At 36.8% G+C, this 23592-nt stretch overlaps 1 protein-coding gene across 9 annotated transcripts in view; it reads right to left on the reverse strand.

The window, feature by feature from the left end:
- Positions 1-891: 891 nt before the first annotated feature.
- PHTF1 (putative homeodomain transcription factor 1) overlaps positions 892-23592 on the reverse strand; it is a 46346-nt gene continuing 23645 nt past the window's right edge. For 8 of the 9 annotated variants that reach the window (XM_074263098.1, XM_074263097.1, XM_074263095.1 and 5 more), the window contains 8 exons: positions 17910-18038; positions 15464-15736; positions 13988-14119; positions 12929-13015; positions 11122-11277; positions 6336-6431; positions 2425-2550; positions 892-1429 (listed from right to left, as the gene is read on the reverse strand). In XM_074263098.1, coding sequence (XP_074119199.1) covers positions 1409-1429; positions 2425-2550; positions 6336-6431; positions 11122-11277; positions 12929-13015; positions 13988-14119; positions 15464-15736; positions 17910-18038 — 1020 coding nt within the window. In that variant the 3' untranslated portion in view covers positions 892-1408. The remainder of the gene's footprint in view (positions 1430-2424; positions 2551-6335; positions 6432-11121; positions 11278-12928; positions 13016-13987; positions 14120-15463; positions 15737-17909; positions 18039-23592) is intronic. The other variant, XM_074263094.1, reaches the window with a different exon arrangement.

Raw genomic sequence — 23592 nt, forward strand, 5'->3', positions numbered from 1 at the left:
TTTGCCAGGGCAAGTCCAAATGACATATTCTTAGGCCAATCAGAAGGAAGACACACTCTGCTCTGGATCTGTGCATGAAGCTGCCATAAAGACTTTACCTCCTGTTATTGCTATTCCACCATGATCATAATGCCCTCTCCGTTTCTACAGCATCCATCATCATCAGGATCAGCATCTCTAATTGTTTCATTTATGCATGCATGTATGTATAAATGGCTTATTTTCCCAACCAAACTGCAAAGGACAAAGACCACATCATACTTCTGTAATCTATCTCTGTAATGTACTAAGTACAAACAAGTGTTTAATAAATGCTTGCCTTGAGTGATGGCACAAGCCTTTCTTTACGATATAGAAAAGATTCTGCTCAATGTCAAATCTTAATACCTGTTTAAATGGTTTGGGGTTCCAGTTCACCCCCATTTGGCTTTTCAAAACATAATAAAATGAGCTATAGAGCCTGAGATTGGTCACTTTTTCTTCATTCTATTGTTGTGGGAGGTCCTATACAGTAGTATTTTGAGTCACGAAAGATACTAAGAGCTGTTTGGCAGATGAAATGATGCAAGACCTGGAATAACTCTTGCAAGGACTCAGCTTGTTAGCTGCCAGAGACAAGCCACCATTTCCTTACAGACTCAGAGACATCACAGAACAAATTTTTAATGCTCCTATATTTTACACTAAGACCATGTTTCATGTAAAAGAAATAAATACTACATGGTGTTTCATTATCTCAACAATAGCCATGATGATTGTTAGGATTAATTCTTAAAAGCATACAAGCTCTATAAACTCAGTCTTTCTTATAGTCTATCAGAAATTTGCAGTTAAAAGTGTCAGTTTTGTTTGTTATTTATTTTTTAAATAAGAAAAGCCAAGAAACTGAAATTCTCCGATAAGGTTCTTTTATTGGATTCAACCTAAAATAGTTTCAATTTGATCTCTTTGCTATAGAATGGAAATCTCCAATTCCATAGATTATAATGGAAGAGAATTGAATTCACATTTTTTCAGGAAATCAAATGTGCTTCACACTTTGGGCATTTACCAGTCACTCAGAAGGCTACTTCCATGTAAAAATTGTAACTGTCAAAGCATTGAAATGCCCAGAATAAATTTCCTAACCTGGGAAATTATTCAGTGTAATATGGTAACACAGGAGAGGCATTAGTTTTCCAACGCTTCACATTGTTTCAAAACTGTAAAAATGAAGTCTTTAGCATACACACAGTTGTGTGCCAACTCTTGATTCCCAGGAAAAAAATCATTCACAGATCTGTCATAGATGAGAGCACTTCTGCATGCAAAAAAAGTGGAAGGCTGTCTCACTTGTTCCTGCAGTTGTTCATCAAATGGTTAAGTACCGATACCAGCAAGAATTTATGGTCCAAATCCACCACTCAGCTCATGGCTTAATTTTCCACAGCTAAGAAAAGAAAACATCCACCAGAATGATTTTAGCATGAAAAAAAAAACAGCTTTGATGTAATTCAGTTAGTGATCTGAAGGCACATCTACATTAAGAGTAAACTAGGGAAACATTTTTTTTGATTTGTACATGGACATAGGAATGAATTATAAGCTGTAAGCTTGACCCATCTTGGGTAAAATGTCTAATGAAACTTTCTAATATTAAATATTGACAACCTCCCTGTTTATTTTTATTTGTTTTAGTCACTCAGTATTTATACTGTTGTCTAAAAGGCAAGAGGCAACTCTGCTGTGGAAGAGAGGGTCTTGGATTGAGAATCAAATCCGGATTCAAGAGCAGGTTTTGCAACTTACTAGCTATGTGACATTATTAGCTGCATGATCTTGGCCAAGTCCTTTAACCCTGCCTGCCTCTGTTTCCTCATATCTAAAATAAGCTGGAGAAGGAAACGGTAAACCCCTCCAATATCTTTGCCAAAAAACAACACATGGGGTCATGAAGAGTCAGACATGATTGAAAAACGAATGCTATGTGACCTGAAGAAAATTATTTAACTTCCCCAAATCTCAATCTGTTTACCTATAAAATGAAGATTGTAATTCCTATACTACCTCTTCATAGGGCTGTTAATGTAGAAAAGCAACTGATCAACTTTAAAATGTTCAAGAAATAAGAGCGTATCTTTCCATTCTGTTAAAGTGAAATGAAATTTTGAAACTTGCTTGGGTCTAGTTTATCTGTTCTTCAAAATAGGAAAGGAATGGAATAGACTGATACTGTCAGATTTAGAGTTAGTTATGTTAGCTGTATATCATGAACAATAAGGGATGAGAACCTAAAAGCCTAATACTGTACTGACAACAAGAGCAAACAATTATTTTCTTCAGAATCACTCCCTCTTCTCTATCACACAGAAAAGTATAAAGAGAAAATATAAAAAGAGATCAAAGAGATCAACACAAATGAAAGACATTTTCAGACATACTTACTCTTATATTAAATCCTAGTAGATCACTTATAACCCCCGAGACAGCTGAAAGGATAACCACTCGAGTTATATTGTAGATTAGGGGATTCATGGTAAGGCCATAGAGTCTAAATGGTGTGTCCAGCTCCTATGACAAACATAAGGAAATTGAAAAAAGAAGAAATCAGGCATTCAGAATGGCATCAATGAAGGGCATAATTAGCTTTCTGAAGGCCTATGTCACAGTGACTTATGTCTACTTGAGGAGAATGTGATTTAGTTCCCTAAAATACTCAGGAATTAATAGTGTTAAAAGCTTCTTCCAAAAACCTATAATGAGCAACATCACTACTTTCCCCAGTTGGATTGTATAAACTATCTCATCTTCCTCAAGCTAAAATAAAGATAGAAACTATCTATCAAACTATATATGGAACCAATCTAAAGAAATAAGGGTTCAAGATGACTTGACCAAGATGACCTGCTGATAATGCAAATTCTGCCCCTCCATTAGGCTCCAGGGCAAGAGTTTTTTTTTTTTTGTTTTGTTTTGTTTTTTCAGGGCAGAAGTTCTAAACTTGGAGGCCACAGAATGGATCCATTTCAGAGATAGTGAACTTTGATGAGAAAAAATTTCATCTTCATTTTCATTAACCTCTGAAATTTATCACTTCTTCAATTATGAATTTTTTTTAAAGGGAAAGAAGTATTCTCAGGAATGTCCAGACTTCACCCAACTGCCAAAAAGTGATCCGTGACACAAAACAAGAGTTAAAAACTATTTGTCTAAAAAATTGTTGGGAAAACTAGAAAACGATATAGCAAAAACTAGGCATATATCGATATCCTACTCTCTCTACCAAGGTCAAAATGGATTCATGATTTAGATATAAAGGGTGATACTGTAAAAAAAATTAGGGGAGCAAGTATATTTTACCTGTCAGATCTTTGGAGAAAGGAAGAATTTATGACCAAACAAGAAAAAGCTAACATTACGAAATGCAAAAAGGATCATTTTGATTACATTACAATAAAAAATTATTGTACAAAAAAAAACCCAATGCAGCCAAGATTAGAAGGGAAGCAGGAAGATGGGAAACAGTTTTTACAGTCAGTGTTTCTGATAAAAACCTCATTTTTAAAAATATATAGAGAACCAAGTCAAATTTATAAGAATACAAGTCATTTCCATAAATGTGGATGTGGAAGTTCTGGACTTTGGCTATATAAACTGTTCCTGGAAGTTTCCTCTCTGCATTTTCTTTCAGTAGGTGATTAATGGATTATTTCTATTTCTACTTTGCCCTCTGGTTATAACAGATTTGAGAAGTTTTAATATTTCTTGAAACATGTAGAACTTCTTTCTTTTCTTTTTTGGTTATAGCTTTCAGGTAGTCCAATGATTCTTAATTTTTTTGTTTCCCATCTGTTTTCAAGATCAGTTGGTTTTGCTGAGATGCTTTAAACTTCCAATCTTTTGATTTTTTTTATTAAAGCTTTTTACTTATAAAACATATGCATGGGTAATTTTTCAACACTGACCCTTGTAAAACCTTCTGTTCCAAATTTTCCCCTCGTTCCCCCCACTCCCTTTCCTAGATGGAAGGTAGTCCAATGCATGTTAAATATATTAAAATATATGTTAAATCCAATATATGTATACATATTTATACAGTTATCTTGCTGCATAAGAAAAATCGAATCAAGAAGGAAAAAAAACCTAAGAAAACAAAATGCAAGCAAACAACAATAAAAAGAGTGAAAATGCTATGTTGTGGTCCACAGTCCTCTCTTTGGGTGTAGATGCTCACTTTATCACTGAACAATTGGGACTGGTTTGAATCATCTCATTGTTGAAGGGAACTATGTCCATCAAAATTGATCATCATATAGTCTTGTTGTTGCCATGTATGATGACCTTCTGGTTCTGCTCATTTCACTCAGCATTAGTTCATATAAGTCTCTCCAAGACTCTCTGAAATCATGCTGATCGTCCTTTCTTAGAAAACTTGATTCTGTTTTAATATGTTTTTTTCTCATGTAGTTAATTGGCTTCTAGTCTAATTTTCTGGAATTTTGTGGTTTCAACAAGGATTTGTATTTCTTATGCAAACTTAATTTCCTTTCTAATTTCTTCTTTCATAGTTGCCATTTTATTTGAATTTTTTAAGCACTCATTTCATTTACAAAAACATTTTAAACTCTTTAAAAAAACAACAACAAACTCTCACTTCATGTCTTCCAAGGATTTTAGTTGAATTTGTGCCCAATCTGTATTTTCCTTTGATGCTTTGCTTGTGAATATTTTAATCACTCTTTTTCTATATGTTTTATTTTACTTTTGTCTTGAACATCCATTACCATAATTACTTTTTTTATTGCTGGAATTCTTTTTATTTGCCCATTCTTCTAGCCTACTTCTGATGTCAGACTTGATATGAAACCAGACTCTGCAACATGTCTGGAGGAAATGTCTGGGTTAGTTCCACTGATGCTTCATTTATATATTACATGTTATGTTATTCAAGATTTTCAGGGACAGCTCAGGCTGAGCACCAGTAATCTTCCAGTCCTCTAGGAGGATAAAATTTTCAGGGCAAAATTGCTGCTCTTCTGGTCTGCAAGTTCTTGACCTGGGCTTGGGTCTAAATAACACTAGACTTCTGGTATTATTAGTCCCTATCAGCCATCTGGGAAGCTCTGTTGGTTCAGGGGACAGAACTATGGGCTTCTCTGTGGTCTGGGATTCCTGCCCTAGTTATTTATCTGCATTCTTCAGACTAGGCTGGAAGTTTGACCTGAGACCCCACTCTGCTCGGAGCAGCCCCTGCTGCTGTTTGCTTCTCAACCTGCTCCCTTCTCAGTACACTGCTCAGGACCTGCAACTATGCCTTCTCTTGGAAAGCTAAACCTAGATGCAGGATCCTCCTCTATGGTCCTGGATGTGTGACTCAGAACTTGGCAGGGAGTGGCAGGGACAAAACTCCCATACCATGCCCAAGGCTGAGAGTTCGGGTCTGGGTCCAGGTCTGTGACTTTGTCCTGATCCAGTGCACAGCTCTGTAAGGCACACTGTCTGTCAGGCGCCACTCCCAGTCTCTGCAGACTTCTCTTTCTTCCTTTAGTTACCTGGGCTAGAAAAATGACTGTGACTTTTTCTTCAATTTTCCTTTCAGGATTTACCTGAGGTACTTTTTAGATCAATTTGGAAGACTTTTGTTGGGGAGGACTTCCCTGTATTTCTTCCAACTACTACTCTGCCACTTTTACAAAGTTGTATTTTTTGGTATAACTTAAGCTCTTTGAGTACACGAAGTTTTTCTTCTTGTTTTCTCCCCAGTGGCTAGACAGGTGGCCACATATATTTATTAAGTTCATACTGTGGGTCAACCACTGTAATATGTGCTAGGGATAGAAATACAGTAAAAAATAAAAATAGCCTTCAAGAAGTTTACTTTCTAAAGAGGGAAGAAACATGGCAAGAACTTGGAAGGGAAAGTGATCAAGGAGTTGAGAGAAGTTCCAGGGGACAAAAAAAAGGATCAGTGCCTGCACAGAGTAGGTATTAAATCAATACACACTGGACAGGATTGAAAGTCACCACAGGTATTCCACAAATGTGAGCTTCGTCCCCTGTCTCCTCATGTCCTTTCCATTCCTCCCATATACCTCCAACAATGCCCTTCCTCTCTTTGCCTTAGGTGCAAAAATTTTCTGCAAAAAACAGCAGTAACAAAGCCCATGCTCCTCAATTTTGCAACATGATATTGGCTTAGAAATGACAAACCCAGAATGTTCCTTCCCCACGTTTTCAGGTGTCATGGGCAGTAAATGCCCTAAAAATTTCATAATCTCTCTGTACCCCTTCTCTAGGACAAACTTGTTGATTTTGTTTTAACAAAGGTAACAGAAACATTGTCAGATAACACTCACTTTTAATAACTTGGTTGACAACTTTAGCACGTTGTTTACTAGAGTGAGCTGTTCTTTTTTATTTGGCTTCTTTTCCATTTTGAGATATAAGTTGATCTAAGGGAAAAAATAAGTAACTGAATAAATATCACAAGAAAATGATTCCCATTAGGGAAATTGGCAGATTCTCTGAAAACATTTGTAGTGAAAAAAAGGCTCATAAGCAATTTTCATAGAATTGCTACTAAGTCACATAACTAATTCCCAACCTAGGGAACAAATTTTGCCTTTAGGAAGGGAAGCTACTTAAGCGAGGAAAAGTGTATTTTTGTATCTATCAATGAAGCTAATAACAAAGTTTGTTAAAAGATAATAATTACTACTATATTAATGATAAAGTAATATTCAGGTGTTATCATTCTGGGTACTGAACAAAACCATATTGATATTAAACTACAGTAATGTATTAAACTCTCATTCATAAAATTCAATCTAGTTACACTATAGGTTTCAATTTAGTCCTAAATAGATAACTTTAACTTACCAAAAAACCCCATACCTCCATACAATTAACCAATTATTAAACATTTATTAAGCACCTATTATGTGGCAGGGTAAGTGGCAAGTGGATACTGTGCCAGGCTTGGAGTCAAGACCATCCAAATTCACATCTGCCCTCAGACATCTCATGCTCTGTGATCCTGGGCAAGTCATTTAAGCTTGCTTGCCTCAGTTACTTCATGTCAAAGAGCTAGACAAGGAAATGACAAACTCCTCTGGTAACTTTGCCAAGAAAATCCTCACATCATATACTCCAGTCACCTGTATTTGGCCTCTGACTCCACTACTCAACTGCTCCCTCCAAAGTTAGAAATGATCTTTTATCCTTCAACTTGGCTGAAGCTTTGAGTGCTTCTGGCCTCATTATCACCTCTCCTCTTACCTGACTGGCCTCTTTCTTTGTTTTGCTGGAACATTACCTTCCTCTGGCACTCTCAGTAGGTGTCCCTGGGGACATCTCCCTTTCTCTCTATACATACTTTTTCAACACTAGCTTTTAAAAAATAGCTCCAAGTTTATCTGGTTATTTTGTTTTCAATTTATTAACCTATTCTTTAATTGTCAAAATTACTATTTTGTTGCCTATATGAGGGCAAAACTGCATTTTTCTTTGAGACTTTGGCTTACACACGTTGTGGTGGTATTCTCTTGAGTGGCTCTACACAGTTCTGGAGGGAAGATTAGGGCTTTATTTGGACCCAAGCTGTACCGTGTACAACCCTGCTTCTCCAGGCATTTTTCAAGGATGCTAAAACAAACTAAGACCAGGCAACTTTCAGGTGTTCTTCTCTGAACAATGCAACTGCAGGCTTGCCTCTGGTTGAAGCTCCAGTAGACAGCTGCTAGCCCCAGCCCTCAAGTAGCTGGAAAAATGTGCAGATTCTGAGCAATACAACAGTAAGTTGGTCCCTGGTGTGTCTGTCGCCATTGGATGTAGTAGGCTGCAGGCTTACGAATTAGATCATAATCTTGCTCCAAGCTAGACTTCCCCTGGTCCCCACAGCTTGCCCTGGTACACAGATTCAGGGATAATTGCCTTCTCTCCATACTGCTCGGTGGTCACAGGGACACAGCTTCAGGTCCCAAAAGCACTCCATCTGTGGACCTCTATTGTCTCCGGCTATCTCCCCATGTTGGGGAAAAATGGCCTTCTGCAGGGTAGTGCCAAAACTTCCTTGTCCTTGTTGGAAAAATTGTGGGAGAGAGTAAAGCTCTGTTTCTTTTTATACTGCCATCTTTGCTAGTCATCTTATTTTTATTGTTTTGATGAAAATCTAAAGCTTAATTCTAAAATTAATCTAGCAGAGGATTTGTGTGCAAACAGAAGATTTCAAATGGAATTAAATTTTTTCCTAAGAACAAGTCTTTTATTTGATATTTGATAAAGTTCTATGGACTGTCTTCCTGACAACCCTAAATTAGCCCTGTCATCATTATTTAACAAGTTAGAGAACTGAGGTACCAAGGACCTTAAGGGACTTGGTCAGAGTCACATAGTTCAAAGGTGTGACAGCCAGAATCCAAACCCAAGGTTCTCTAGACTCTCAGAGCCACTGTTCTTTTTTGTCACCCCAGGCTGTGTTGAATCACACAATCAGAGGCCACTGTGACATGAGGTCATTTCTTCTTGGTTAAATGTATCTTTTGTTACATTTAGTTTCTTCTCTCCTCTCTGCTTTTTGTTATGTTTATTTTTCTGTCTCCTTTCTGCTCTTATAAAGCTGTTCACATTTTGTTTCAAATGACTTACTATGTTTTCATGTTTATAAAATAAACATTTTAGGATGTGACCTGAGTGACATCTATTTTGGCCATTCTCAGACCCTTCTGTACTTTCTTTTTCTTGGTTAAGGTCTGGATAGCTAAAGGTTATTGACTAAAGCCAATAAACAAGGTATTTTACAACAGTAACCTTCAATGGAAACATGTTGGAATTGTACTGGCTATTCCCCACGCCCCCCTGGTCCAGCAGTGCCATTACTGAGTCCGTATTCTAAGGAAATCAGAGAAATGGATCAAAATGTGCAAAAATGTTTGTAGCAGCTCTCTTTGTAGAGCAAAGAAATGGAAAATGAGTAGATGCCCATCAATTGGGGAATGGCTGAATAAGTTGTGGTATATGAAGTAATTGAATATTATTGTTTTATAAAAAATGATGAATGAGCTGATTTTAAAAAGGCCTGAAAAGATTTACACAAACTGATGATGAGCGAAACAAGCAGAACCAGAAATACATTCTGCACAGTAACACAGTAACAGTGTGCAATGATCAACTATGCAAAACTTGGTTCTTCTCAGTGGTTCAGCGATCCAAAGCAATCCCAATAAACTCTGAATAGAAAACATCATCTGCATCCAGAGAGAGAACTGCAGAGACTCAATCTAGATCAACACATGCTATGTTCATTTTTTTTCTTTTTCTTCTTTTTTTTCCCTCTTGTGGTTTTTCTTTTTTGTTCTGATTTTTCTCTCCCAACATGATTCATAAAGAAATATGTATTTTAAAAAATTAATGTACATGTATAACCAGAGAAATAGAGAATATTAAAAAAAAAAAAACTGTTCCTCCTCACAAGCTTGGAGTGGCATCCATACACCCAAGGAAGCAAGAGACATATGGACACACAGCTTTCTCAGCTCCTTAATTATGGAAAAAAGGCGATCATTTTCTGCGGATGTATCGGTCACAAGAAATCTCATTTGTTCAATGTTGTTCTGCAACTTTTCAATTCTATCAGCTTTGCCTCCTTGGAAGTGGTTTCTAGCAGAAAGTAATCTTCTCTGTTCTCTCCATCAAATGTGGCCCACTTACGTCGTTATAACATTCTGCTAATGCCTCTTTCAAGTTGATGCAGTTCCACCCTATAAGACTATCATTCTGTTTCCAAAGCCCCATACTTCTGTTTCATGTCAGCATTTTCCTTGAGCACTGCCAGGCCATAGGTTGCAGCCTGGACTTTCTCCTGGGTTGTCTCCTGCAGCTGCTGGATAACCATTCCACTTCTGCTCTCAGATCCTTTCCTGTTCCAAAGGGGATGAGGTGGGCCCCTGCCTTTTCACAAGAGCCTCTGAACGCCAAACCAAAAGGAACTGCGTGGATGCTTTTCCTCTCACCTCACCAAGCTTTCCAACTTGCAGCCAGACAGACGTGGATGGACCAACAGGACAGCCACAGGTAACTGGCACAGCCACATGGACCCACAGTCTCCCATACTTTTTCTTAAAGATCTTACTGGATTCAAATGAACACCTCTGTGCAAATAACTACCAATCAATAGTCAGCTCCCATTGCTCTCTTGAGCTCATTAGACATTTCTCCCTGGAAAGTCCAGGAGACATCTCAAACTCAACATGGCCGTGAAAGAACTCATTATGTTCCATGCAAACCTGCCTCTTCACATTTTACTGCTCCTTCTAGTCACCCTATTTTGTAACCTCAGTCATCTCCTTTCCCTCCCCTCTAACAGCCTGTCCCTATTGTTCCTCCCTCCACTACATCTCTCCTGTCCCCTTCCCTTCTGTCCACTCTTGGCCACAGACTACTCATTCTGGCCCTCCTACTCTTTTGCCTAAACCACCCTGAGAGCCTCAAAATTAATTTTCCTGTTCCCCTCTCCTATCTAACCTCCACATGGCTGCTAAGAAGATCCTCCTGTGTCCATTGTGCTCAAAAACCTTCAGTGCCTCAGCCACTATTATCTGTATCTGTAGCTATATGGTAAAATTCCAAATTCCTTGACTTGGCATTGAAGGCTCTCCACAATCCTTTTCATCTACCTGTCTTTTCTTCTTATGCTACTTGCCTTTGTGCACTTTGTTGTTTTAGCCAAATTACACTATAAACTATTTTATGAACCTGATTAACTCTGTATGCCATCTCTAGAATCACACATTTCATTCCTGAAAATCAGGGGTTAGCTCCTGCATAAACTCTTCTTTAAAATCTTACACCCATTACCCCCTTGAAAAAATTATCAGTCTCTCACCTCCCTTTTCTTCATATTGGAGGAACTTAATTCAAGTAAATGTTGAATCCCTCTAGTAGAATGTAGGTTCCTTGAGGAACGTGTTCCTCTTGCTCCGTTTTTGTCTCTGTATGCCCAGGGCCTAGTACACAGTAGGTGCTTAATAAATATTTGCTGAATTGAATGAAACTCTGCACAGTAGCAGAGATTAAAAGCAGTAACATCACCCCTAAAGTACATCATCAACTATAAGCCAGATAAGTTAAGTACACATGTGTTACCTGCTCCGTAAGCAGTACTGAAATATTACTGTATTTCTTATTGGTTTCAGACCCCAGCGAGGCAAGGCGCAATAAGAAGAGCAATAGAGCTGTTTCCCAAATCAGGAACTCCCAATTGTAAGCGTCATCCAGAAAAGTTTTGTGACCTTGGAGAACCTACAGAAATGACACACAAAGATTTTAAAATCATGGCAGCTCAAAAGATTCCCTTAGTCTTCACATTAGTCTATTTCCCACAGTGCTCCCAAAGAATAAGGGTTTCACATGTCCCCAGCATCTCTGAAAGGTTCCTTTTCCCCAGGAAAGTTACTGAGCGGAGTGATGTGGGCAGGCTTGTGCTGTAAGATAATCACTGACAGCTGAATGGAGGATAGATTAGAGTGGGGAGATATTTAAGCCCAACTTAAAGGCTCCTGACAGGAGAAAGCCTGGACTAAACAGGCAAATGTGGGAGCTGAGAGGGGGATGTCTGAGAGATGTGTGAAGGTGGCAAAGACCAGGCGTGACTGGAGTGGCTATAAAGGAGGAGATGGGAATGATTCCAAGTCATTGGGCTTGTCCATTGGGCTTACCAAAGCTGTAAACCCAGGTAAATAGGAGCAGGAGGATGCCCTATACAGTTATATGGAGACTGAGAGGGGGAGTACATTTAGAGAGAAAGAGAATGAATTGTTGTGGACATGTGAAGTTTAACATGTGGATCGGCAGCTCAGGAGTGACCAGGATGGGATATAGAATCTCAAAGCCATCTGTATGAAGATGATAATTCAACCTAATGGAACTGATAAGATCACCAATAGAGACACTATATAAGGAGATAAGAAGAAGGTCCAGGACAGAGGCTTGTGGGGCGCTCATGATTAGTGGTAATCACCATGATTAGTGGGTATGATTACTGCTCAGCACAGTGTCTTACACACAGTAGAAGCTTAATAAATTTAGTGAGTAACTCATAAGTTACTAAGTAACTGACTGACAAGAATGAAGATTCAACAAAGGAAACTAAAATGTGGTCACAGGTAGGACCACCACCATGAAAGATCAGTGTCATGAAAACCTAGAGTGGGGAAAGGTGATCAACAATTTCAAGTGATACAGAGAAGTGGAGGAGGAGGAGGATTAAGAAAAAGCCTTTATAGATTTGTCAATTTGCAAGTCATGTAAGAATAACATGATTGTCATACATTTTGCTAAAATGTCGATAACTATGTTTACATCCATTAAGCTGTGAGCTCCTTGAGTTCAGGGGATATCTTTTGCCTTTCCCTAATCTAGCAATATAGTAACCCTGTCCAAAAAGGAAATGGGGTTAGCCTGGCATTATATGTTTTTGATGAAACCATTGTGATCCCATTGCCTTTTCTAGATGTCCTACTAATTATCTCTTTAATAACTTTCTTGATTAGGACTCATATTTTCACTGATGCAGAGAATAAGGAAATTTCCTCTATCAATGTAGATGAGCAATATAGATGTTCTGTAACTTTTAGAAAAGTGCCTGGGAGACTAAGAGATTAAGTGACTTGTCCAGGATTACAGACTAGTACAAGTCAAAGGCTAAACTAGAAGCCAAGTCTTTTTAAATATAAGACCTGTCTGTGCATAGCATCACAATGGGGAAAAATTAGACTTCAAAATTCTTAATTTCATATCACAAAGAATTCAAAAACAGTAACAAATAAATGCAAAGACATTTTTCAAATGTAATATACCTTAAAATTAAAGCAGCTAAGGCACAGAGGATAGACCTGGGATTTTAAATAGGCAACATGCAATAGCATTTTCAATTCTTCTGTGAAATTCTTACCTGGGCACAGCAAATAAAAGCAATTGAAAGTGTCAGTAAGAATACTGAGGACACAACCACATCAACTGAGCGCTGTGGACCCCGTCTCTGTAGAATGAGATATAATAAGCTAATGTATCAGACTGGAAAGTTTCAAATATTCAATTTAGATATTACAAAAAATTAATGGCAGCAATCTAGCAACTTCTTTATCCAAAAAAGCAATTAACATTTTGAAATTTTATATATTTTTGTTTTTAAAAGCTAAAGGTTTCAAAATATAGGAAGTTAATGGTATAGGACCTGAAATTCAAAACAAAACAAAACAAAACAAAACAAAAAACTTCAATCCCCAATTCAACGTTATTAGCTTACTGAGAAGGGGGCATTCTAAAATTTATCCCCTTTCTAAATAAGGCAGCAATTTGCCTGGGGTGGGGTGTATGTATATGCAAGTATGTCCCAGAAGCAAAGGAAAATCATAGTATTCTAATAATATATTATTCACACTCTAAGAAATTTAATTTTCTTTTTTTCCTATCTAAATTCATCTCTCAGAGATTAAATTCCTATGGGTAAGTAACGGCACCTATCTATAAACTTCATTCTTGTTGGCTACTGAAGTGTCTTCCTTGCTGGAATACAGCAACAGTGTATAAGCATTTATGATAATAAACATTAATACAACACTTTAGAGTTTACAAAGGCTTTCCGCACAACCCTATATACTGGGTAGATCAAATTTTATTTGAAAAGGAAATTGAGGTATAAAAGAGGACGAAATCATAGACTTAGGGATTTTAAAGACTGACTCCCTCATTTTATAGATGAGGAATTTTTTTTTATTTTTTTATTTTTTGGTTTGGTTTTTATTTTTTCAGAGAGGTTAGGAAGCTTATTCATGGGCAACAGGAAGTAAATGGAAGAGTGAGAACTAATTTTCAAGTCTTCTGTTTTTAAAACCAACCCTCATTGCTATCTCCCCCAAATAAACACATGCAAACTACATTTTGGTGGTAAACTATCATAATGTCTTTGTAAATTCTAAGCCTCTCCATATAATGTTAAGTTAAAGTTTACCTTTAAATAAGAACGTAGTGATAACCATATCTTAATGTTCTCCACCTTTTTGAGTCTGAAGTGGGGGATTTCATATTTTCTAGCTTTCCTGGCAGAAGTAATATGACTAAAAAGTTTTGCAAATAAAAATCGCTAGGGAAAAGAAAAAATATACAAAGAAACAATGTTAAATCATCTGTCAAGCTCTGTTACCGCCAATTCTTCCTAGGGAAAAAAAAAATGAAAGAAAGCATGAAATTTTACTCAGAGTACACTATAACATGACTAAATTTGTTTAAATGAAATTACCTTGGCAAAACAAATTCAAAGTGATATATACAACTAGTTGCAATCACTCATTAGATGGTTTTGCTTAATTGTTCTGGAGGAATATATTTGGTCAGGGAAAGGCTGATTAGGTTTTTGTTGGAAAATATCTGTTATGTCAGAAACAAGTATCACAAAATTAATTTACTACTCAAAACTGAAAAGAGATAAAGACAAAATTGATCAAATGAAAACCTATTCCATTTCTCAACAGGGTGATCAGACAGGATTCCCTGTCTCTCCAAAACAAAGAGCAGGCCTACAGGGCAATGCTTGTTTATCTAGAAATAAAAAACAAATTCACCTTCCACCAAAGATTTTCTAGCTCTTTTAGAGTTCTTTAATGTCCTTTTACTTCACTATCTAAAGTGAAGATAGAGAACAAATTCTATGCCATAGGATGCTAAAGAAATGTTCAGAAAAAAAGACATTAGCTAAATACAGAATATTTATTCTTGTGAAGTAGAGAAACCCAGTTCAATAGGTACAGAATAGATTTCTAAACTCTTTTTTATACACAAGAATCTTACTCTAAGAAAAGCTATGGATAGAATATTATACCCTATTCCTCCAGTTAATTTTACAGATACATGATAAATTAATTTCCAGGGGCAGCTAAGTGGCGCAGTGGATAGAGCAACAGCCCTTATAAGTCAGGAGGACCTGAGTTCAATTCTGGCCTCAGACACTTAACACTTTCTAGCTGTGTGACCCTAGGCAAGTCACTTAACCCCAATTGCCTTAGCAAAAAAAATAAAATTAAATTAAAAAATTCATTTCCAATTAAAATTTTTCAAAACCTCAAAAATATGTTAAGAACTAAGCTGTATGGTATAATAAAATACACTCTCCCAATTTTTTTTTAAATGCCTTAGAATTCATATGGTATTGTGAAAGAAACATTATCTTTTCCATGGCCAGAAAGAACTTGATTTATGCAGTTGAAAAGATATACACTTCACTGAATATACTGAAAATAAAAGGAATGATGTTTTCCAGACTTAAAACAGAAGTTCCTTGGTCATCCCACATTCTTAAATAACAACACACACATGGGTTACACATATACTAACAATGTTTCAGAAATATTAACTTTTGTACAGAGGAGAAATGATGAGAGCGATGCTGCTGCAACAAGACACAGGAAGACTCGGTGAGGCTGCCACTGACCTGCTTGTATGTTCTCTCTGCCACACACATCATAAAAAAGAACATCCAGGTCAGACACAAGCGCTCAAGAAAACTGATCATCGCCAGAATGATGACTGATATAGAAGGTGGCGCTCCACAAAAGAGAGTCAGGAGCTCCTCAGCCGAGATGGTGCGTATTTGGTCGAGGTTCTTCTCATGAAAAAGTCGGTGTAAGAAAGGGAAAAAGGCTAAACCGGCGGTTACAATATTTCCCAGCATCTGGTAACCTACGCCCTGCTGATATGCATTAACCTGGAGATTAATGAAAAATCACCATCAAATAAGGATTTACAAAGGTTTTATTTATCAAAAACTCTTTGAGAAATGTATTACACTTCTTTTAGATAATTTACCACCAAAAAAAATGGATCTAGCAATAGAACAATGTGACGCTTCATATACACTCTGCTGAGCTTTTTTTTTTATTTGTTGGGAAATTTGAATAAATATTTAGTAACCATCTATATATTATGTGTTAGGGACATAAAGGGGGAAAGGCCATGTCTTTAAGGTCACATTCTAATGTAGGGACAGATTAAATATAGAAACACAATTCAAGGGAAATTGAGAGAAACAGAATTAACTGAGGAATCAGTGACTGCTTTACCAAGCTTATCCATGAAGTAGTCCAGGATCCTGAGAACTGGTGGTGAGGAAGTGCATGCCAAATGCAGGGGAAATAACATGTAAAGATACAGATAGAGGTGGGAGACAATTTTCATAATAGCTACTAGTCTAGTCTGGCTGAAATGTAGACTTTATGAAGGGGATGAGTATGAAATAAGGCTAGAAGAAATTTTTGAAAGGCCTTAGATATTAGCGGTGGGAGTTTACATTTTATAGTTTTCTTTTTTCCCCAGCACATTTAGGTTGCATTAAACCTTTGTGTAGCTTATTTTTGATATAATTTTCTCCTTTCAAAAATTTCTTCTATCAGCTCATATTGAAATCCAGACAGGCAGCCTGGGGTATGAGCTCTGCCTTGTGACTAGGAAGATCCAGGACCAAGTCTTGTCCCTGACATTCTGATGCAAGATACCTTTGAGACTGCAGAGAATACACTGATTTTCTTAAGCACAGGAAGTTTTTTCAACCTGAAGTTCTCCAATGAACTCTAATGATATCAAAGACATAATCTCAATCCATTCAAGTCTAATGCTCAAATCCATGGACATTCAACATTGAATTTGACAGCATAAAATGCAGGAAAAAAAGAGAGCTATGAAAATTTTGACCAAAAAAAAAGAATAAATTATGCCATTATTCTCCCAGACAAAACACTTTCCTCTAATTGTAATACTTCAAAAGAGTTTTAGTTTCACTGTGTATTCCCTCCACTGACACAAATCACAGTTCCTTGTTTTAGTTTTGGGGTTCTAGTTGCTAAAATCACATTTTATCAATTAGAAACCAATTTTATTTCTAAAGATCTTCCTGGGGAAATTGAAGAGTTAGTTTGACTTCCAGCTTTGATTACCAGGGAAGCTTTCATAGACGAGATGACATTTGAAGTGGACATTTGGAAGAACAGGTCTTTCAAGATAAACCCCACTCATGCCCTCCCTAACACTACATTTCCCTCCCACCCCAATCCAAGTGGTTTAGGGTAGATCTTTGGATTTATATTTTTTAATATACAAGCTCCTAGGAACAGGGGCAGTTAAATTTGTAGAGAACATTTTAAAGTTTAAAAGCACATGGCAGAGGCAATGGATAGCCCCAATAAAATTAGGAGACTGTGACTTTGCCAATAAATAAAATAGATTTTTTTTAAAAAGACTTTGGTCCTCAGATATTTTAACTCTATGGCTGGGTTTATACTTGAAAAATTTTGATCTTAAAAAAACCAAACAGAGCTTATACTCTAAACTGGTCTTCAAGAACTCAGTCATCCCAAGCCATTATGAAGTAGAGCAAGGGAAGCCATTTTTAAAACAAATTTTTTATTTAACATTTAGAAGGAAAAATATCACTAACATCAAGATTATCACATAACTCTTACTTCATACAGAACTCTAGGATCCCAAGGACCACAATTTGGGACGTATTGGAATAAATTTATTGATTTAAGATTCTTAAACTTTTCTCATTAAAGATTAGTTTTAAATATGGAAATAAATGTACATAAATAATAACAGCATTGGTTGTCTATAAACAACACATAAGGCATAGGCAAACACCAGCAGCTCTCCCCTGAAAGCTGTCCTTGTTGGTGACACATGACAGACCAGGGGGAGGAAGGACACAAAGCACTGAGAGATAACTCTTCTTTCCAAACTGCAGTATCAGAAAATCAATAAAATATGAGCCTTTTAAAAATTGGATTTCTGAAAACGGATACAGGACTATTTCAAAATAGCAAACAGTGCCCACCATGTGGAATGTGTGAGAACAATTTCAAGATTAAAAAAACAAACAAACTTACCCTACTCATGATGATGCCACTGATTTCCAAAACAGACATATCCATTTTTTTGCATTCGTTACCTTCCCAAATTATTGCACTCACTCGTTCAGAGGCAGGGCTTGTATTTTGAAGCCAAAACAAATGGTTCTAAAAGTAAAAATAAAGCAAGTCTTACCAAGTTTTCTCAGTCTCCTCTGCTAGCACTTCTTCCTTACTCTGTCCCGAGGACATTTACCAATGCACAGGACTAACCTTCAGTAAATATCTCTCTACAAATCCTTCCCCAGAACTGGAATTGGAGTTGGAGAACTACCGTGGATAATAAAGAAAAGATTCCTACACACTGAGTGACAAAGCATACTTGCTGATCTCTTAAGATGCTGGATTTCTAGCTGACTCTTAGATGGTTCTACCCAGATTCCCTACTACCATTTCAAATGTAAAGGAGAAACAAAACGATACATTAGATTAGGAAACGGGAAACCTAAATGGTGCCCATGATTTTGCTATCATATAATAAACCTGACAAGTCACAATCTCTCTGGCTATCAGTTTCCTCATATGTGGTACTACACAAGATCTAAAGATATTTAAGTGTATGATTCTATGAATAAAACTAAACTTGCATCATGGCCACCACTCTCATCAAGGATATCCCAACCTCTAATCTCTACCTCCTCTTCCAATTCAGCCTATTTACTGTATTTTCTCCCAACACACCTCCCTCATACCATTCTCATCAAAGAATTTTCAATATTCTTGACAATACTATTTAGATTACAAGTTTAAATTGTTAAGTGTGATTTTCAAAGTTCTCCATAATGTAATCTTACTAAATCTGTTCTTAATTTCATTTTCAAAATTCTCCAACACAAATAAAGCAGTCCCTGAAAACACGCTATTTTTTTTTTTTAACAACTCCAAAACTTCGCCCATGTTACTTCTCTTGTAACAGAAATGCATTCTGGTTCCTACCTCCTAATTATTCCCATCCCCTAAGGTTCAGCTCAGATCTTGTGTACTACAGTCCCTTGACAATTCAAGCTCTTATTCAATTCTCTTCAGTTTTTTAACCAAAGAAAGCAAAATTTCATTATACAAAATCTTTTATCTTCTATCATCACAATAAACAAAATAATATACATAAAATATATTAAAATAAAACACTGACAAAGGAAACATGTACAGGAAGTGACAAAATTCCAAGGGCCCAAAGTATACATTCTCAAGATATCTGAAAGATAGAGGAAGACACTGACATTGGAAGGAGAGGGACAACCTTGGTGGTATTAGAATAACCAACATATCTACCTTCTCACCTCTACAAAATTTTTATGAGCACAATCTATGCACCCAATGAACTTATCTTTGATGAAAATAAAATTGTTAAGTTTTTGCAAATAATTTTCTTCAGCAAATCTTTAGTCATGCCAACTGGTGCTACTTTTCAAAAGGCAAAATGCCTTAAAGGCATTAAGGTTTTCATCTCCTACAAAGTGTCTTTCTCATGCAATTATTAATATCATGCATGATTCCTTTATAGATGTAACCAAAGAGACAATTGTTAGCACTATCAAGTAAATCATCAAACCAAGAAATGTTTGGCAAAGGTACTTTCCACTCATGAAAAGCAAGCTCAAATGGAAGAGAAATTTCCTAAAAATGGAGCATTACTGCAAATGTTTCTGTTTATAGATGAACTTTGTTGATTGCACTAATCCCTGGAAAAACACAGTACCTCTTTAATGATACTCATGGCCACTTAAGAAAAAGTTAAGTGGCTTAAGAATGCTTAAGAATTGGACAAAATATAATATACAGATGGATGGGAAAATCTATTGAGTACATTCATAGATGCAATTTCCAAAGGTACTGTAGATGAACAGTGAGATGTGCCCAGAAATTAAACAAGAGAATGGATTGGATTATATCTGTGGCCTCCAAGAACATAGTTACACAAGAGGCTGGGGAGTTGAAGACTATATCAAAACTTAAAGCAGCGGTTCTTAACCTGGAGTCCATGGACAGAATTCAGGGGATCCAAGTATTGAACTTGTATGGCAAACACACTCACACACACACACACACACACACACACACACACACACACACACACACACTTGCACTGAAACAAAAAAGTTAAGAATTCCTGATTCCTATAGGGTCAATTTTAAAGCTTCCAATTATCCACTTCATTTAGTGAACTCATGTTTCAATGTCTGGACATATTTCCCATTAATCAACTACCCAAATACAAAATGCCCTCTCCCCAATATCAGTTGGCTACTCTCTTATTCCCACTGACCTCACCCCATTCCAGATCCTCCTTCCTACTGGACCCTCTGAAATACTTGCTTTATAAATTAGGAAATTTCCCCTCATTTTTACATCACTTTCGCTCTTGTTCCTTCTTCTGGTACTTGTTGAGTCCTGGGCCTTTCTGATGATGATTCCCTGGCTATACTTGCCAGTACTGGAGTATTTTCACTCTTCATGTACTCACTGCTCATGATGGACTCTTCCTATATTGTCATCATTCAAGAAACCTTTGTGGTTCATAAAATCTAAATTTGTCACCTAATCTGGATTTGGGAAGCCCCCAAACATTCTCCCTTCTTTCTGAATTTAGAAATCAGAACCCAGCCCAAAAAACTTCTCTTAGACCTCTAGCCTAACTTCATTTTGGAAGCTTCAATATGTGTGTTGAGATTCCCTCAAATATTCTAACTTTCCAGTTCCTGAATATATTTAACTCCTTGGTGCAGTTTTCCACGCCACTTCCATGACAGTCACCAATGATACCTTTCACTCTCCCTGCCCCTTACACTTCTTCCTCTACTTAATCTTCATCCTCTGAGTATGACTCATACACAGCATGGCTGTCCCCTTACAGACTACACAGAACTTTCTGCCCTATTTTGATCCTTTGATAAGCCCATTAAACATTACATATTATCCTTTTTTCTTCTGACTCAGTCTCCCTCTCCTGCTCAGGCTGGAAACACAAAAGCATTTCCCAGGACTGATCCTACTACTAACATAGAGCTCTGACCTACCCCTGGTCTGGTAGGTCCCTTCTTAGGTAAACTGTTAGCCCCTATTTCCAGCTGCTAAAATACTGGTGCCAGACTTAGGCGTGACTCCCAACTGGTTTAAGAAACTGCAGCCCAGCCTCCCCAACTACCAGGGTCACAGCCACAGCCACATTTTGAATCCTTTGTTCTCCTCCATCACCATCTACTCTTCTTCATCAAATCCTTCTACCATCTCCCTTGTGATTATACTACAGACTTCTTAACAGAAGGGGAGGAAATCCTGAAGGCAGGTGGTCGCAATTAGATAATATTCATTCAGATAATCCACCACGTGCAGCAGGCAATACCCCCTCCCTTTCCTCCCTTCCCTCCCTCCTACATTCTCTGCAGTTTGGCTTCTGAGCTCATCACTCCACTAAAACTGCTCCCTTCAAAATTGCCAGTAGCTGACAAATCTAAGGGCCTTGTTTCGCCCTCACACTCCTCAACCTATCTGCAGATCACCTTTTCCTCCAGATAATCTCCTCTCTGGGTTTTCCTCCTACCTGACTAATTGCTCTATCCCAGCCTCCTTGGTTTAATTTTCCATCCATGTCATACTATACTGTACCACAGCATTTTTTTTTTCTATTTTTGACCTTTTTGTTTTCTGATCAGCTCCCAGAAGCCTTTCTTTGGATCTCTAGGACTTAGCATAGTGCCTGGCACATAGTAAGCTTAATAATTATTTATTCATTGACTGAAGGAAACCAGAGATTTCAAGAAGTAGACAAGGAGAGAGAGAAAACAAGCCAAACACAGAAGTCAGCTAGTACAAAATAAAATAAAATAGAGGATCACCTGTGGAAAATAACAAGGTGACCCAAACCTGTACCTAAAGTGGATTTGAAGCTGAAATTTTAGAAATGGGGTCTGAGTATGAATCAATTACAATATCCCAGGCCTGAACAAGGATGGAGACCATGCTAGTAAAGAAAAGAGGATGGATTTGTGAAAACATTGTCAAAGTAGCATCAATTTGACATAGGATGTCTGAAAGTCCAGAAGACTCCAAAAGGAATAGCAATGTCTAAAAAGATAGTGGTACCTCAAAAAACAAACAAACAAACAAACAAAAAAAAAAAAACCCAGCAAAGAGTAGAAAAGATTGTTACTTTACTTGCAGATATGTTAAGTTGAAGGTACTAGGAAGTAGTGGTTAAATGTGAGCTAGAGATATAAGACTAGAGTTCAAGAGAGATTATCAAACAATCAAACAACAAATAAACAAAAATTTATCAATAAGGTATGCTGGGCACTGATGAGGAGTCATACTGAAGATGAAAAATAGGTTCTGGAGAATTTAGAGATGGAAGAAAAGATTATTACCAGGAAGGGGAATTTCAGAGTTCAAAATCATAGATAAAGGTGACATAGTTATAAATGATAAGGGCCAAGGCACGACCTCATGTGGAAAACTGAGCTAAGATAAGACACTTTGGATATCCTTCTGTGGATAACTGAAGCAAAGTAAAGATGCAGTTATATCCTTCATGGTACTTAATAGTGCTGAGCACATAATAGGTAGTTGACAAATACTTGTAAGTTGATTTTCTGACTGGTTTTGTTCTGAGCCCTCTTCTTTCTCATACCCTTTTTCTCAATCATTACCAGTTTCCATAGATTATCATCTCTATAGACAACTCCCAAATGTACTTAAGAAGCCCCCATCTCTCCACTTATCTCCAGATTCCCATCACCAACTCCTGCCAGAATCTCCATCTGGATATTCTATTGGCATTTCAATCACAGCAAAAACAGAATTTAATGTGTTTCTCCTCCAAAAATTCCTACTGGATAATTCTATGAGAAGCTGTCTGTAAAAACTAAAGAAGGAGGCACTGTGACCACATTAAAAAAAAAAAAACACAACCCTCAGTTTAATAAGTGACAATTATGGAGTAAAATTTACCATGTACTTTCAGTACTACCTTTTTGGATCTTAAATAAATATTCTTTGTTCAATTTTAAATATGAGTAAATTTCAAATCCAGATGACATAATTAATTTTAATTAATTAAATTAATTAATGTCTTATTATGGTCTACTAAATAAAGTTCAAACCAAGAAATCAAAACCCTTTCCAATTTAGAACCAAACTCCATTTATAAGCTAATCTCCTACCTACTTCATCAGCTATTCACTTATCAAACTGAAACTTTTCTCACAAACATACCAAACGCTTTCTTGTTCCATATTTTTGTAAATAAGAGTTCCCTAAACCTAGAAGGTCCCCCTTTCCACCTTACTAAAATATTTTAAGACATATCTCTTCCAAACATTTTCCTTTTCCCATTCTTGATAAAAAGTATCTTTTAGTCTTCAAAACTGTTATAAAATTTTCTCTGTACAACTCATACACAATGATATTCTATTTTATATTATTTATTTCTATGTATGAATTATTTAGTTCCTTGTGGCTAGGGACTATACCTTATTTAACTTTTGCTTCTCTTTTAGGAGTTAGTATAGTGCTTTACATAAAGCAGGCATTTTAATCATGTATTAAATGTTATTGTTGAATGAATTTGGCTTATATTATCACATTCAAACTTCCTTTAAAACATATTTAACAAACATTTACTATGTGCAAGACACAATGAAAAACAGATATGCATTCAACAACT

The sequence above is a fragment of the Sminthopsis crassicaudata genome, chromosome 4, assembly GCF_048593235.1.
Source record: "Sminthopsis crassicaudata isolate SCR6 chromosome 4, ASM4859323v1, whole genome shotgun sequence".
NCBI classification, from domain to species: Eukaryota; Metazoa; Chordata; class Mammalia; order Dasyuromorphia; family Dasyuridae; genus Sminthopsis; species Sminthopsis crassicaudata.